General features: G+C 40.7%; 1 protein-coding gene across 17 annotated transcripts in view; it reads left to right on the forward strand.

Moving 5' to 3' along the window:
* The window catches only part of C29H10orf90 (chromosome 29 C10orf90 homolog), a 212,734-nt gene that overhangs the window by 95,360 nt on the left and 100,273 nt on the right, over positions 1 to 17,101 (forward strand). For 9 of the 17 annotated variants that reach the window (XR_013367694.1, XR_013367691.1, XR_013367690.1 and 6 more), the window contains exon 3: positions 2,354 to 2,491. The exons of the other annotated variants lie outside the window; for them this stretch is intronic. Coding sequence is in view for 6 of the 9 variants with exons in the window: in XM_077877233.1 (XP_077733359.1) it covers positions 2,354 to 2,491 (138 nt within the window). In the remaining 3 variants the exon portion in view is untranslated. The remainder of the gene's footprint in view (positions 1 to 2,353; positions 2,492 to 17,101) is intronic. 17 annotated transcript variants of the gene reach the window in all.

The raw sequence follows: 17,101 nt of genomic DNA on the forward strand, positions 1-17,101 counted from the left end.
GATGTCGACTGTTTTGATAACACTTATTTCTTCAGCAGTAATGTGTCACTGTACAGTGTTATTCATTTTTACTTCTATGTGCCTGAAATATGTCATAATTTTTCCAAGTCATCAAAAACCCATCACCCCAGACCATCATTTTAACATATCCCTAGGAACAACGCTGCACTGGGTAAGCTTTCTTACCCAGAGCCTTCACAGAGATGCCCAGGCCCTACAGCCCTTCCTGCCCACCTCAAGGTCAGGGCTTCTGGCTTGCACCCCGGTACCTTGTCTGGGGTCACCATTGGTGGTGCACCAATGTATCCGTGGTGTTTGGCCCTCCTGGCTTCTGCAGGATCTCTCACGCTCTTCTTTTTAGAGATCACAAGACGGATTGAAGAAATAAGGTGTCTGAGTTGCCACTCCTGATTAAGAATCCACAATCCATGATTCAACCCACTGAGAATGACCCTGGGCACCGACCACCTTGTTCCTGCCCAGATCAAGGAAACACACGGCCCAAGGACGCAGTCCCGCTGTTAACAGTATGCTGCTCGGGTGTTGTGCTCAGCTGGTGTTCCGTAGACTGGCTCCTAAATTGGATTTCATTTTCAGGACCAGGGTGAAATGAAGAAATAATTTCACATACTGTACATTTATTGAAATCATATCAAAATAAGCAATGAAGGAAAATTTCTCTTGGTAATATAATTTCAAGGATCATTTCATGAGTGTGCAGCTAGGAAAACATCGAGGTGTGATAACCACGAGGAGGAACCGTCTGCGCTCTATTTTGAGCGTAAAAGAAGAAGATGGGGGGTCACCTGGTTGCTTCTGCTGAATCCTTGCAAAGTCTCTCCTTCCTGTCCCTGCTTCCTCCGCTTTAGCACGTCCGTGCTACCTGCTGGCGATTTTTTTGCAGTCTTCCAGATCGCAAGTCAAGTATCATTTCTTTATCATGATAGGGGACCCGAGATTATGATTATTGTCATTTTGGCCCATGCATGGCTTTGGCTAAGGGCCAGGCAACCAGCTGGTTTCGATCACATCAGAAAGCAAAGATTCATTTGTGATCCGATGCAGGCTGAGCCAGACATTTTTCACCAATTTGGGCTCACCTGAGGATGACTCACTTCACAAATTTACAGGCATTCACCAAAATTGTATAATTTCACAGAAGTTTTATGGCAGGTTAAAATGTGAAATTGACTCAGGCATAGACAGAGTGATATCTTTGTGAAATGTAATCATTTCTCTCTATTGCCAAGAGGGAGCGGCTTCTGAAGTGAGCTGATGGCCCGAGTAGAGATGCCCGTTGGCCTGCCTCCCCCTGCCCCTCGGTGTGGCACGGATTTCGCTTACGTTGACCCAAGTGTGAATTTGCAGGGTCCGATTAGCTTATTTTCAACAGCTTTTTCAATAAGCTAAGGTGTCAATAAGCTAAGGTGTCAATCTCCTCCAGTTCCGTTTCCGCGAAGCTGGAGCTTGGATCCGGCTGTATTTTAGGTTTTATTTACCACCCTCCACCTCCTCTCCCCCAAAGCTCGGTCCATTTATCCTGTTACGCATTCAAAGATAATGCAAAGTCTGGGGTGTGAATTAGCGGGAAATGAAAGGCTGATGAGCCAGGTGGGACTGGCTGTGTCCCCCACCCCCCAAAGCTTCCTTCTCTAATTTCTGGTCCTGAGGCGGAGTGCTCTGATAAATGTACAGAGGACAGTCCCAGGAGAGGTGGCTTCTTTTGTGCGGGCCACAATCAGACTGTCCTCCCCAGTGAAAGGGATATTGAGCGGGAGATTTCCCAGCATGGTAAGGCCCCTGGCAGGGCGAGCACTGTGAGCCCAGAGCTGCTGGCCTTCCCAGGTTATCAGACGCCCGATAATCAGCGTCCTCCGCTTGCTGCCTTCCCCGCCCTCCTGGCTGCCTGATTGTGCCGCACATCTTGCGGAGTCTCCGAGCTAGGTGCAATCAGCAGGAGTAGTCGTCTGAAATAAAGGTGTCTTTGGCTTTCATGCACGTTTTGTGAGACAAAAGGGATAAAGAAAGTAGTTCAAAGACTGCGAGGTTAAAGCGAATAAGGGACCGAATTGCCCCTGCAGTGTTTCTGAAGAGAACTGGCAGCCAGGAACCAGCTCGGGAAGGAATCCCTCATTATGATGGTCAATTTAACAGTAATTTCATGTCAGTGAATTTTTTGAGTGATTACTGCGGATCTCGCACCGTACCTCATGGATTGGTATGATCGTGTTTAAGGGGAGGTCACATGCAGATGTTAGGTGTGCAGCTTGGTGCGTTTTTTTAATTTTTAAAAAAATTTTTAAAAATTTTTTAGTTTTTTGAATTTTTTCTTTTTTTTATTTTTATTTTTTAGCTTGGTGCGTTTTTTACACGCATGTCTGCTCCTCTAACTACCACTCGCATCAAGATAGAACATGTCCAGTAAGTCAGAGGGCACCTTCCCGTCCCCTCCGCGTCCAGACCTACCACCTCCATAACCCACCTGGCCAAGGTAACCACTATTCTGACTTCTGCTGCAACAGATTACTTTTGCCCGTTGAACTCGACGGAAATGGAGTCAGGCATCCTCTCCATTGGAATCTGGCTTCTCTGCTTGATGCTATGCCTGAGATTCATCTGTGGCCGAGAGCGTTTCTCTGTCTTAGTATCGCTCTTTTTTAACAGCTACACGGTGTTCTATTGTATGAACAGACCACATTTATTCATCTGTTCTATTGTTGGTAGACATTTGGGTTGTTTCCAGTGTTTGGACAGACGAACCTGCCATAAACATTCTCGTTTGTGCTTCTGGTGGACATATTTGTCCATTTCTTTTTGATAGATACCTAGAAGTGGAACAGCTGCGTCACAGGGTCAGCATTGGATTTTATTCGTTTGTTTAGCTTTGTAGATAACATCCACCGGTTTTCCAAAGTGTCTGTAAGTGTATTACTATTATATTAGTAATATATGTGGATTGTGGTCACTCGGCATCCTTTTTCGCACTTGGTACTGTCAAATATTTAAATTTTAGCTTCTCAGCAATGTTTTCATAATTTAATTATTCTGGTGACTAATGATGCTGAATCATATGCTTTCTGGACACTTGACATCCTCTGCTTTGAAGTACTTCTTCAAGTTCTTTGCCCAATTTTGAACATTGTGTTTTCTATCTTTTTCTTATTGATTTGTTGGAGCTCTTTATATATCCAGGACAAAAATATGGATCTATAGATATCTTTTCTCCATCTGTGGCTTGATTTGTCATTCTCTTAATGGTGTCTTTTGATGAAGACGTTCTTGATTTTTCTGAAGTCTAGTATATCCATCTTTTTTTTTATTTTTATACTATTTTGGGGTACCTTTTAATTTTTTTTGTACCTTTTTAAAGAAAATTTTGCCTGCCCCAAAGTCATGAAGGTATTCTCTTCTGCTTTCTTCTAGAAGCATTATAGTTTGACCTTTCTTTTTTAGGGTTATAATTTATCTGGAATTGATTTGTGTTCATTGTGTGAGGCAGGAGTAAAGATTTACTTGCCCCCCCCCCCAACAGGTGTCCATTTGGCCAGAGTCATTTTTTTTAAAGATTTTATTTATTTATTTGACAGAGAGAGGAAGAGAGCACAAGTGGGGAGAGTAGCAGCAGGTAGAGGGAGAGGGAGAAGCAGACTCCTGCTGAGCAGGGAGCTCAATGCAGAGCTCAATCCCAGGACCTTGAGATCATGACCTGAGCTGAAGGCAGACACTTAACTGAGTTGCTCAGTGCCCCATTGGCCAGGGACATTTATTGGAAATATTTTTTTCCTACTACATTGCAGTGATATACTGTTTCAGTTGTTCTCTGTAACTTAATTCTTATAATAACTCCCAAATATATCTACTGATTTTATTCCTACCACACATATGAAAAACTGGAAACTCAGAGAGATTAGATAACTCATTCTGGCCATAGAGCAAGAACCTAAGGCTTAGAACTTCACTCTCTGCATTTGCAGACACATGCTGCTCCTGCATTTTTTTTTTTTTCATGCTCGGTAAATGGTCTGACAAAGTGGACAGGGAACGCTACATAATCAGACTGCAGGGTGAGTGGATTGCATCACATCTCTGGTGAGTGTCCTTTACAGCCAGTGTCTCTTGGCAGGGCTCAGTCCAGACTCAGGTCAAAGTAGACCTGGTGATTTCTCAGTATTGGAGAAGTGAACACTGGTGCATCCTGAAGAAGAATCTGGATATTTCACCCTTCCACAGAGACACAGATAGAGGACCACTTGTCCAGTCTTCCCCTATTTGCCCAGAAGACTTCCCTGATGGAGCATGCCCAGTTCCACTCCAATCGTGTGTCTTTGGGTTTTGTGGAGGAAGGATCTGGATTAACGTAGAGATGTCACAATGGAGGCTTCTGTCCCGGGACTGGCCTTAACAAAGACAAAGGCAGACTTCAAAGATTTACCATCAGTACCTGGGGCACTTGGGAGTAATAAAGTGAACCCATCATTCAACAAATATGTTTTTGAGTATGCTTTGTGGTTCCAGGCACTGGCAGTGAACAAAAGAGACGGGGACCCTTATTCCCAGGGAGCTTACATTTCAGATAAGGATATTATGATAAAGTTGTTTCAGGCTGACATACTGGGAGCTTTTTCACTTAAAGATCAGTTGAACTCCAGCAAATTCCTTCCCTCCTCTGCCAAGCTTCTCCACTCCCACAGGCGTTTGAGAACCCAGTACTTCCAGACCGTAACCATAGGCAGTCTCCCCAATTCCTTACCTATTTTCTAGTAATTTCCACTTCATCTCCAAAGATTGAAAAACGCAAGGACCACTTGATGTACCTTGGAAAGGCAGTCGGTCCTAATTGGTTCTAGTGGGTGAATTCAATTGTAGGCATTACTGTTTGTGCTTCTACCACCGACCAAGTGACACACAGCTGTCCTCATCGTCATTCTGAAGACCTTTTCAAAACTGCCTTCAGCAAGAGTACAAGTCTCTCCTTATCAATAAGGAAATCGGTGTTGGACTTAATCCTGTAAATCACTGGTTTCTCTTCTCCTAGGCCTTTTTCCTGTGGATATTATATCAAATCATTTCAAATGCAGCCTGTGGCCTAAGACATGGATTTGGACAAATTGTGCCTGCTGCCGGCATCTTACGCTCCCCTGGATCTGCTGAGATACAACAGGTTGCATTTAAAGGTTGCATAAACCTTTAACAAAAGGTTTCCATTCTTTTATTGATCTTCAGTTTTTCTGCCATATATTTTTTGCCCAGGTCCCCCTTCTAATACTTTATTCCATGAATTCAGTCCAGCATGCATTTATAAGGTATTTACCAGTGACAGACTATGATATGTCCTGAGGTTAAAATGAATGAATAGGACCCAGTACTTTGCACAAGTAGTTTACAACCTACTTTTGGAGGAACCCTTATACCATCATCTATTGCACCAAGCAAAATGGAATAAACCCACATACAGGTGCTGGTGGCAGTAGAAGCATTTACTAGTTATTAAGCATTTATTATGCACTAGGCACCCCATTTGCATGTTGCAAATGTTCTCTTTAACTTCAGGGCAACCCTTCAAAGTAGATTTAATTATCCCTCTTTTACAGAATTGAGGCTTGGAGGGGATGAATGACACACTCAAGGTTTTGCAGCTGGCATATGAAGATCAAAGACTTAAATCCAGGACCACCTGGCTGCAAGGCTGGCTCTGCCCTCCCCTCCCGCCCTCTTCTCCAAGAGGGAGAAAACAGAGGAGGACCAGATGAATTCTAATTTAGAGAAAGGCAGTGACATTGGAGATGTTTTTAATCAAAGTTTTTCATTTGGAAATAATTGAAGGTTCACATGCAGTTTTAAGAAGTAATACAGATATGCCATGTACCTTTTACCCTATTTTCCCCTAATGGTAACATCTTAAAAAAACTATAATGCCGGGGGTGCCTGGGTAGCTCAGCTGGTTAAGCCTTGGACCCTTAATCTCTGCTCAGCTCATGATCTGAGGGTCTCCATCTCAGGGTTATGAGTTCAGGCCTCCTTAAAAAAATAAAGTAAAAAAAATAAAACAAAACTATAGTGCAATATCACAACTAGTATACTGACACGATACAAGTCAAAACAGAACATTTCCACCCCATAAGGACCCCTCCTGTTGACTTTTTTTATAGCTCCACCCACTTCCCTCTTGCTCCTCCCTCTCCTTAATCCCTGACAAGCATTTACCTGTTCTTCATTTCTAACATCTTGTCATGCCAAGAATGTTATATAAATGAAATCAAACAGCATGCAGCCTTTGGGATTGGCTTTTGCACTCAGTATAATTAATTCTTCAGAGACTCATTCAGGCTGTTCCATGTATAAATAGTTCATTCGTTTTTAATGCTGAATAATATCCCATGATATAGATGTACCATGGTTTGCTTAACTAGTTGCTCACTGAAGAACACATGGATTTTTCCCAGTTTTTGGCTATTATAAATAAAGCTGTTGGAAACATTCACGTACAGTTTTTTTTGTGTGCACACAAGTCTTCATTTTTCTGGGATGAGTGCCCAGGAGTGTAATAGTATGTTGTATGGTAGTTGCATGTTTAGCTTTTCAAAAGACTGCCAAACTGTTTTCCAGAGTGACTGTACCATTTCTCATTCTTGCCAGCAACATATGAGTGATGCAGTATTTCTGCTTCCTTGCCAGCATTTGGTGTTGTCACTATTTTTTATTTTAGCCATTCTGATAGATATATAGTGATGTCTCATTGTGGTTTTAATTTGCATTTCCTTAACAGATAATGATGTGGAGCATCTTTTTGCATGCTTATTTGCCATCTGTATATGCTCATTGGTGAAATGTATCTTTCTGCCTTTTGACCTTTATCTAATTGGATGGTTTGTTTTTCTTACTACTGAGTTTTGACAGGTTTTTTTTTTTTTAATGTATTCTAGCCATTTGTTGGATATGTGGTTCACAGATATTTTCTCAAATATTTGCAAATATATCCCTTTTCATCCTCTAAACAAGGTATTCACCATGCAAAATATCTTGATTTTGAGGAGGTCCAGTTTTTCAGTTTTCCTTTAGGGGTTCATTCTCTTAGTTCAAGTCTGAGAACTCTTTGCCTAGTCCCAGATCCCACAGATAGTCTAGTACTTTGTTTTTCCTAAAGTATTTATAGTTCTATATTTTCCATTTATTTCATAGCCTATTTTGAGCTAATTTTTTTTTTGAGCTAATTTTTTGTATAAGCTGTGAGATTTAGTTCAAGGATAATGTTTCAACCTTTAAGTGTCCAATTGCTTCAGCACCATTTGTTTCAAAAGATACCTTTCCTTACTCAGAAAACTATAGAACACTCATGAAAGAAATTGAGGAAGACACAAAGAAATGGAAAAATGTTCCATGCTCATGGACTGGAAGAAGAAATATTGTAAAAATGTCTATGCTACCCAAAGCAATCTACACATTCAAGGCAGTTCCTATCAAAATACCATCAACATTTTTTACAGGGCTAAAACAAACTATACCAAGATTTGTATGGAACCAGAAAAGACCCTGAATAGCCAGAGGAATGTTGAGAAAGAAAATCAAAACTAGTGGCATCACAATTCTGGACTTCAAGCTCTATTACAAAGCTGTGATCAAGACAGTATGGTACTCACACAAAAAAGGACACATAGATCAATGGAACAGAATAGAGAACTCAGACATGGATCCTCAACTCTGTGGTCAACTCATCTTCAACAAAGCAAGAAAGAATATCCAGTGGGAAAAAAACAGTCTCTTCAACAAATGGTGTTGGGAAAACTGGACAGCCACATGCACAAGAATGAAACTGGACCATTTTCTGTTCTTTCTTTTTTTTAAGATTTTATTTATTTATTCATGAAAGACACAGGGAGAGAGAGGCAGAGTCATAGGCAGAGAGAGAAGCAGGCTTCATGCAGGGAGCCCGATGTGGGACTCGATCCTGGGACTCCAGGATCATGCCCTGAGCTGAAGGCAGGTGCTCAATTGCTGAGCCACCCATGCATCCCAAAACTGAGCCATTTTCTTACACCATATAGAAAAATAAATTCAAAATGGATGAAGGAACTAAATGTGAGGAGAAATGTAAATCCTAGAGGAGAACACAGGCTGCAACCTCTGTGACCTCGGCTGCAGCAACACTTTGCTAGACACATCTCCAAAGGCAAGGGAAACAAAGGCAAAAATGAACTATTGGGACTTCATCAAGATAAAAAGCTTTTGGACAGCAAAGGAAACAGTCGACAAAGCCAAAAGACAACCACCAGAATGGGAGAAGATATTTGTGAATGGCATACGGGTAAAGGAAAAATCCAAAATCTATAAAGAATTTGTCAAACTCAACACCCAAAGAACAAGTAATCCAATCAAGAAATGGACAGAAGACATGAACAGACATTTCTCCAAAGAAGACATACAAATGACCAACAGACACACGAAGAAGTGTTCAACATCACCCAGCATCAGGAAAATACAAATCAAACCACAATGAGAAACCACCTCACACCAGTGAGAATGGCTAAAATTAACAAGTCAGGAAATGACAGATGTTGACGAGGATGTGGAGAAAGGGGAACCCTTGTACGCTGTTGGTGGGAATGAACGCTGGTACAGCCACTCTGGAAAACTGTGGAGGTTCCTCAGAAAGTTGAAAATAGAGCTACCCTGTAACCCAGAAATTGCATTACTTGGGATTTGCCCCAAAGATACAAATGCAGTGAACCAAAGGAACACCTGCACCCCAATGTTTATAGCAGCAATGTCCACATTAGCCAAACAATGGACAGAGACCAGCTGTCCATTGAGAGGTGAATGGATAAAGAAGATGTGATGTATATATGTGTATACATCACACACACACACACACACACATAGGAATACTACTCAGCCTCCAAAAAATGAAATCTTGTCATTTGCAATGACATGAATGGAACTAGAGGATATTATGCTAAGTGAAATAAGTCAATCAGGGAAAGACCATTATATGATCTCGCTCATATGTGGAATTTAAGAAACAAAACAGAGGGACATAAGAGAAGAGTGGAAAAAATAAAATAAGACAAAATCAGATGGGAGACAAACCATAAGAGACTCTTAAAAATCATAGGAAACAAACAGAGGGTTGCTGGAGGGGAGGGGAGTGGGGGGACAGGGACTGGGTCACTGGTGATGGGCATTAAGGAGGGCTGTGATGTAATGAGCACTAGGTGTTATATAAGACTGATAAATCCCTGACCTCTATCTTTGAAACCAGTAATACATTATATGTTAATTTATTGAATTTAAATGAAAAAAGATATCTTTCCTCCACTGAATTGCTTTTGTACCTTCATCAAAATCAGTTGGACATATTTGTGTGGGTGCCTTTCTGAGTTCATCATTCTGTTCCATTGATATAGGTGTCCAACAATCTGCCAGTGCCACATGGTCTTGATTACCGAAAGTATATAGTGAATCTTAAAATTGGGTAGATTGGTTTCTCCCAGTTTATTCTCCTTTAAAAAAATTGTTTTAGCTACTCTAAGTCCTTTATATTTCCATATAAATTGTCTATATTGATAAAAAAATCTTGCTGGGATTTTGATAGAAATCATGTTAAACCTACAAATCCATTTAGGGAGAACTGATTTCTTTACTATGTTGACTCTTTCAATCCATGAACATGGGATGTCTCTCTACTTATATCTTCTTTGATTCCTTTTGTTAATGTTGTGTCATTTTCAACACACATGTCCTACGCATGTTCTGTTAGATTCACACCTAGTACTTTATTTTTTATTTATTTTTATAGTGCATGGTATTATGACTGAGATTTTGATACCCATGCATTGTTGCTATATATAAATGTAATTTATTTTTATATGTTTATGTTGTCTCTGGCAGCCTTATTGAACTTACAAGTTTTAAGAACTTTTTTGTAGACATTTGGGGGATATTCTATGTAGACAAACATGTCATATATAAATAAAGACCATTTTCTTTCTTTCTTTCCAGTCTGGTTTTGTAGTAGGGCAATACTAGCTTTATAAGATAAACTGAGAATTATTCCTCTTTCTGGACAGAATTGTGTAGAATTGATGTTAATTTTTTTAAAGTTTCGTAGAATTCTTAAGTGAAGCCATCAGGCCTGGATCTTTGGAGGGAACAGAGCTTTTAACTATAAATTCAATTTTCTTGATTGCTATCAGGCTAGTCAAATTATGTATTTCATATTGGGTGAGTTGTGGTAGTTTGTGTTTTCAGGGAATTGGTCCATTTAATCTCAGTTGTCAGATTTATGTGTAGAGTTATTCTTAGTATTTACTTATTATTATTATTTTTTAAAATAAATTTATTTTTTATTGGTGTTCAATTTGCCAACATACAGAATAACACCCAGTGCTCATCCCGTCAAGTACCCACCTCAGTGCCCGCCACCCAGTCACACCCACCCCCCGCCTACCACCCGTTCCACCACCCCTAGTTCGCTTCCCAGAGTTAGGAGTCTTCATGTACTGTCTCCCTTTCTGATATTTCCCACTTATTTTTTCTCCTTTCCCCTTATTATTTTTCAAATGTCTGTAAGTTCTGTAGTGATATCTTTCTATTTCATTCCTGTTATTAGTAATTGATTTCTTCTCTTTTTTTATTTGTCAGTTTTATTTATACCAGCACTGTTCTATTGATTTTCTCTATTGTTTTTCTGTTTTTGATTTCATTGATTTCTGTTTTACCTTTATCATTCCATCCTTCTGCCACCTTTGGGATTACTTTGCTCTTCTTTTCCTAGCTGTTTGAGGTGGGAGCTTAGGTTGTTAATTTGAAACTGCCCCTCTTTTCTATTGTTTGCACTTAGTGCTATAAATGCACTGCTGTAGCTGTGTCTCACAAATGTTGATGTGCTGTATTTTTATTTTCATTCAGCTCACTTTTTTATTTCCTTTGAGATGTCCTCTTTGACTCATTGATTATTTAGAAGTATGTTGCTTAGTTTCCAAGTGTTTGGAGATTTTCCTGTTATATTCCTGTTATTGATTTCTAGTCTGATTCCACTGTAGTCAGAAAACACACTCTGTAGGATTTCAACTCTTTCAAGTTTGTTGATGTTTGTTTTATGGCTCAGGAAATGGTGTATTCTGGTATATGTTCTACGGCTACTTGGAAATAATATGTATTCTGCTGTAGTTGGGTGCAGTAGTTTAATTTTTTAATACTTTATTTATTTATTTGTGAGAGACAGAGAGAGGCAGAGACACAGGCAGAGGGAGAAGCAGGCTCCCCATGGGGAGTCCAATGCAGGTCTCAATCCCAGGACCCAGGGATCATGACCTGAACCAAAGGCAGACACACAACCACTGAGCTACCCAGGTGCCCTTCTTCAGTGTTTTAAAAATGTTGATTAGATCTTGTTGGTCGGCGGTGGTGTCCGTCAGTTCTTCTATCTGCTTGCTGGTTTTGTGACCATTTCTTCTATCAACAGTTGAGAGAGGGGTGTTAAAATTCTCTAAGTATAATTTCAGATTTGTCTGCTAATCCTCTCAGTTCTATCAGCTTTTGCTTCACATGTTCGCAGCTCTGTTGTGCGAGACATGCACAGTTATGATTCCCATGTCGCCTTGGTAGATTGATTTTTTTTATCATTATGCATTGTTCCTCTCTTACTCTGGTAATTTTCTTTGCTCTAAGGTCTACTTTGTCTGATATTACTACAGATACTCCTGCTTTCCTTGGATTAATGTTTCCATTCTTTTACTTCCGACCTGCCTATATTGCAATATTTAAAGTGAGTTTTTTGTGGATAGCAAATGATCAGGTCATATAAGCCACTCCACAAACGATTGTCATTTATTTTGTGTATTGAGACCACCTGCATTTAATGCAACTATAGATAAGTTAGGGCTTAAGTCAACCCTTTTCTTTTGTATTCTGCTTTTTCTGTTTTATTCATTTCTCTGTTCTCTATTTTCTTGTCCTTCCTTCCTATGGGTTATTGGACATTTCTTACAACTTCATTATCATTTAACTATAACGTTTCCCAGTATGTCCCTGTATAGCTTTTTTTAATGGTTACTCTAGGGATGAGGTATTGGATATAAAACTCATCACATTACATACATATATACATGATATATATACACATAATATAAATACATACCATGTATGTACTATCATGTGTGTACCTCATCATGTATACATGCTATTTATATAAGCATACATGAGATATATTTCTATATATATGATATGTATGCATGATGTATATGACGTCATGTATTTATGTACTTACGTATATATACATCTCATGTGTGTATATAATGCAAATGCACAGATTAAAAGATGAAAGTTAGTGCATTCGATTCCAAAACATGACCCAGCCATTTGCTATCCACATGAAACTCACTTTAAATACAGCCATCTAGGCAGCTTGAAAGTAAAAGGATGGAAAGAGATATATCACACAAACATCAATCAAAGGAATGCAGGAAGAGCTATATTAAGTAGCTATCTATATAAAATCACAGTCCCCTGTCATCATTTTGCCAGTTCAAGCGACATACAGAAACTTTACCTCCCTGTATATCCTTTTATCCTCCTGCATTTATAATACAATGGTTTAAAATAGTTCCTCTACGTACATTTAAAACCACATCATGTGATTTTTGTCTCAACTGTTAAACATACCTCACAAAACTCAAGAGTTTGTATATATTGTATTTATCCATACTTTTGCTCACTGTGTTCTTTCTTCCTTCCTGGTGTTCCAGTTTCTTTCCTTTATCTTTTCCTTTCTATTTAGAGAGAACTACCTTTACCATTCTCTTAGGGTAAGCCTGCTGGCCACAGATTTTCTTTGTTTTTTCTTTTTCCTATTTGACGTCCTCTTCATTTCTGAATGATACTTTCCTGAGGTATAGGATTCTAGGTTGAAAGTTCTGTTGTTGTTGTTGTTGTTGTTTAAGCATTTGAGAGATATTGTGTTACTTCCCTCTGGCCTCCTTGGTTTCAGGAATTCCAGTAAATGTATTTGCCAGAGGGAGAAAAGAGAGAGAAATAGAGTGCTATTTAAATATTGTGAGAAATTTCTGCCTCTAGGTTCCTTAGCCACCTTGGGATCATAGGCAATGGAGAGAATTCAGCATGAAACAGTCATAGCATATTGATAAGAGTAAGTGAATACTTTTAAAGGGTTCTTTATCAGTGACCAAAAAGAGGGAAACATTGATGTCACTCGTTTGGCCAGGTATACAGGTCATGATGCCTTCCTTTATATAATACAAGGTAAGGCACAGGAATTAATTAAGATCATAGAGACACTGTAACCAAGAGGAGTTAGGGTATTGGAAAACTAACCATAGCTTGTGCATTTTGTACCCAAATGGTGGTTTATGGGAGATTTGTACTCTGCTTAATGTCATCTCAGCTCCCATGGTCCCTGGAGAGTGGGGCCCTGGCTCTGGATGGGAGAGATCAGAGGAGGGCAGGGTGTGATTAAGTGGATGAAGGCAGCTGTGTAGTCACAGCCTCCGTGATGTGACAGGAGGGTAGAGGTGGAGGTGTATTATGTCCCACCTCAGCTAGGCTATGAGTCACTTCCAGACACAGGATAACAGGCACCACGTCTTTTAAATAATGGGTTGACATTTATCTCTTCTAGAAATGACTGTAGCGTTTAGAAGTCATTTTGCCCTCGCCAGATATGGGAGATCTAGCCTAGAAATTGTCTTCAAAATCCATCATCCTGCCAGTGCTGATCAGGAAGGAGGGAGAGATACCGAAATCACCAGATAATCAAAGGTCCTCCACTCTTCTGGCTGTGCATGCAGTGGGATCAATAGGGCAAGGCAGGGGCATTCCACCATCTGGGAAAGAATGGGTTTCAGAGTAGCTCTCCTGGGCCGTGCTTCATGCGATTTATTCACACCTCTCCGTTAGGAAAAAATCAATTCTTCTCTAGCATTGCCTGGTGGCTCTGTACTTTCCCTTCTCTGATTCCATCATTCTCTGTACATTCATTTAAGATAATCTCTCTAACAGCTCCACTGACAAAGGGGAGGTGCCAAGTGTCACAAATTCTGTTGACTTCTTAAGTGGAAATGAAAATAAACCTCAGTGTGCTTTCTTGGTGAAGATGCGTCTTGTGATTTATTTTTGTTAAGTGAGGTATATGTGAAGCACAGCACAGAGTGACAGGTGTTATTTGAAATGATGACCCCCCAGCAGGGGGGCACGGTGCAGAGAGGCAATTGGGGCCGAGTCCTGAAGGCAGATGAGTGACAGGCTGCGGATGGGAAACTGACTCACATCCAATGATGGGCTTTGCTGGACCCGAAGAACACAGCAGATTGTATTCCTACGACATCCACAGCTGTGGTCTGTGACCACCTTTGCACGCACAGTTTCAAACCTACAAGGGCAAGTGTGTGTCCCCTGAAGCCACCAACTGGGACCATTGGGCCAGGTCCATCCCGCAGATTTGGAGGGACCCAACAGTGCTTCTTGTTTACCCTTCATATTAAAAAAAAAATGGGCAGATTTTATATAAAAATTCAGGCATAGAGTTTCTCTTGAAGAATGGGGTCGGGCAACCCCAGTCCTGTGCCTGCATCAGCTGAAGTCAGGGGTACTCGGCCTCAAGCGGAGGTTCTCGGGTTAGCCCAGGCCTGCCCAGCCTGCTTTGTGCCTCGGTGGCACCTGCTGGCTTCTGGTGGCATGTCCTCTCGGGATGCTGATGGGGCAGGGGGCTGAAGGGAGGAGACCACGCTGAGGCTCGAGTCAGCAACTTACTCAGTCCTGCGGGGGAAAGTCAAAGTGACACCAGCTTTTGGAGCATCCTCTAACACTTTTATTTGAGAAGGGATTCTCTTGAAAGTAATAGCACTGCTAATGAAAATTGATTTTTCTTTCCAACAGTTTATTTTCCAGAGAACAAACACAGGGAATTCTTAAACACATGTGCTGATGGTTGATAGCACAGGCCTGGAGGAATGAAGTCCTCCAGGGAAAAGCATGTTAGTATTGGTCTTAGGAGCCTTTGGTGATTCCGTCTCAGGAAATGGGTTCATGGCCAACTTTCAAATGGGCCGAGAGGTGGTGGGAGGGGGCCCCTGGGGGTGGCCAGCTTGTCCTCAGTGCCCTGCTCTGTTCCCCCATGTACCTGTGCCCACAGCTGCCAGAGATCCTCATCACACTGCATTCTGTGAAATTGTCTGTGAATTATCTACCTCGCCTTCCAGAAGGTCAACCCCTCGGCTGCCTAATAACATCTCACATTCACTGCATGCTGAAGATGTGCCAGCTATAGTGCCAGGCACTTTATCTGAATTAACTCAGCCTGTCTTCTCGGTGACCCTTGGAGACAGGTGTGTGTAGCATCCCCATTTTTCAGATGAAAGAACCAAAATGCGTGGACACTTCATTATTCACCAACGGGCAGAACTGGCAAGTTTGAATATTCACAAATTTGTTGAAGTGTGTCTAAGCAGTGTAGCACTTGAATGATTTAATTTTTATTACAACTACTTTATGGATGTACATATTATACGTTATAGTGTAAATTATATGTTTGTACATTTTTATTGCTATACAGACTTGTTTACACAGATCACATATATGTAATTTATGGGCGATTTAAGGGATGTTCAAGGGCAATTTAAGACCAAATGGTCCTTCGTTTTTTTTCTTTGAGGCTCTCAACAAAACCAACCACACCCATTTGCTGGATTTTCTGTGTCATTTTTTAAACAATTAAGCACCAGTGAACATACCCATCTACCTCAGGACGTGTGTGGAATGAATTTCATAAGCGAAATTGAGGAGTCACAGGGTACAAACGTTTTAAATTTTGATAGATATTGCCAAATTTCCTTCCCCAAAATGCTGTGCCAGTTGATGTTTGAGCCAAAAGTATAGAGAGAACCCACTTTCCCACACCTGGACACTGGATTGTTACAGATGTGTGTACATGTGTGTATGATTGTGTTTGCCAAACTAAGAAAAAGAGAAGGTATTTTTTTTTTTTATTGAGGTGAAACTCACGTGACAAAAAATTTAGCCATTTTATTACGATTTTATTTACTTATTTGAGAGAGAGCATGGGCGAGGGGAAGGGCGGAGGCAGAGGGAGAAGCAGACTCCCCGCTGAGCAGGGAGCCCGACCAGGGGCTCATTGTGGGACCCCGGAATCATGCCCTGAGCCGAAGGCAGATGCTTAACCTACTGAGCTCCTCAAGCGCCCCCAAATTTAACCATTTTAAAGTGTACATTGCAGTGGCATTTGTACGTTCACGATGTTATGCAACCAGCGCCTCTATCCAGTTCCAAATCATCTCATCTCACCGAATGAAGACCCTGTACCCCTTACTTCCTTCCTATTCATGCCTCCCCCCAGTTCCTAGCAACTGCTAATTTGCTTTCATGTTTGTGGATTTTCCTATTCTGGACGTTTCCCATAAAGGGAATCATATAATATGGGATCCTTTGTGTCTGGTTTCTTTTACCTAGCATGATGTTTTTGAGGTTCATCCATGTTGTAGCTTCTGTTGATGCTTCACTTCTTTTTACAGCTGAATATTTTCCAGTGTGTGTATGTGTGTATATACATTGTCCCTTGTACAACATTGTCCCTTGTACAACATTGTCCCTTGTACAGCCGTTTGTTTATGGTCTCACCTCTTGATGGACATTTCGGTTGTTTCTGCCTTTTGACTATTGTGAATTCGTATTGACACAAACGCTTATGTACAAGTATTTGAGGACCTGTTTTCATACTTTTGTATAGATACATGTATATGCATCTACATATATATGATAATGTTATCATATGGTGATTAGGTTTAACTTTTGGGGGAGCCACCAAACTGGTTTCCACAGTGGCCATACCAGTTTACATTCCCGCCAGCCATGTTTGAAAGTTTCTATTTCTTCCCATCCTCACCAGTACTTGTTACTTTCTGGGGGGTTTGTGGTATGTGTGTCTTGTTTTGTCTTGTTTTCGGTTTAATTACAGCCATCCTGGATATAAAGTGGGGTCTTATTATGGTTTTGATTTACATTTCCCTCATGACTCACACTGTTGAGCCTCTTTTCATGTGCTTGTCGGCCATGGTATAAATTCTTTGGAGAA

This window comes from Canis aureus, chromosome 29 (assembly GCF_053574225.1).
Source record: "Canis aureus isolate CA01 chromosome 29, VMU_Caureus_v.1.0, whole genome shotgun sequence".
NCBI classification, from domain to species: domain Eukaryota; kingdom Metazoa; phylum Chordata; class Mammalia; order Carnivora; family Canidae; genus Canis; species Canis aureus.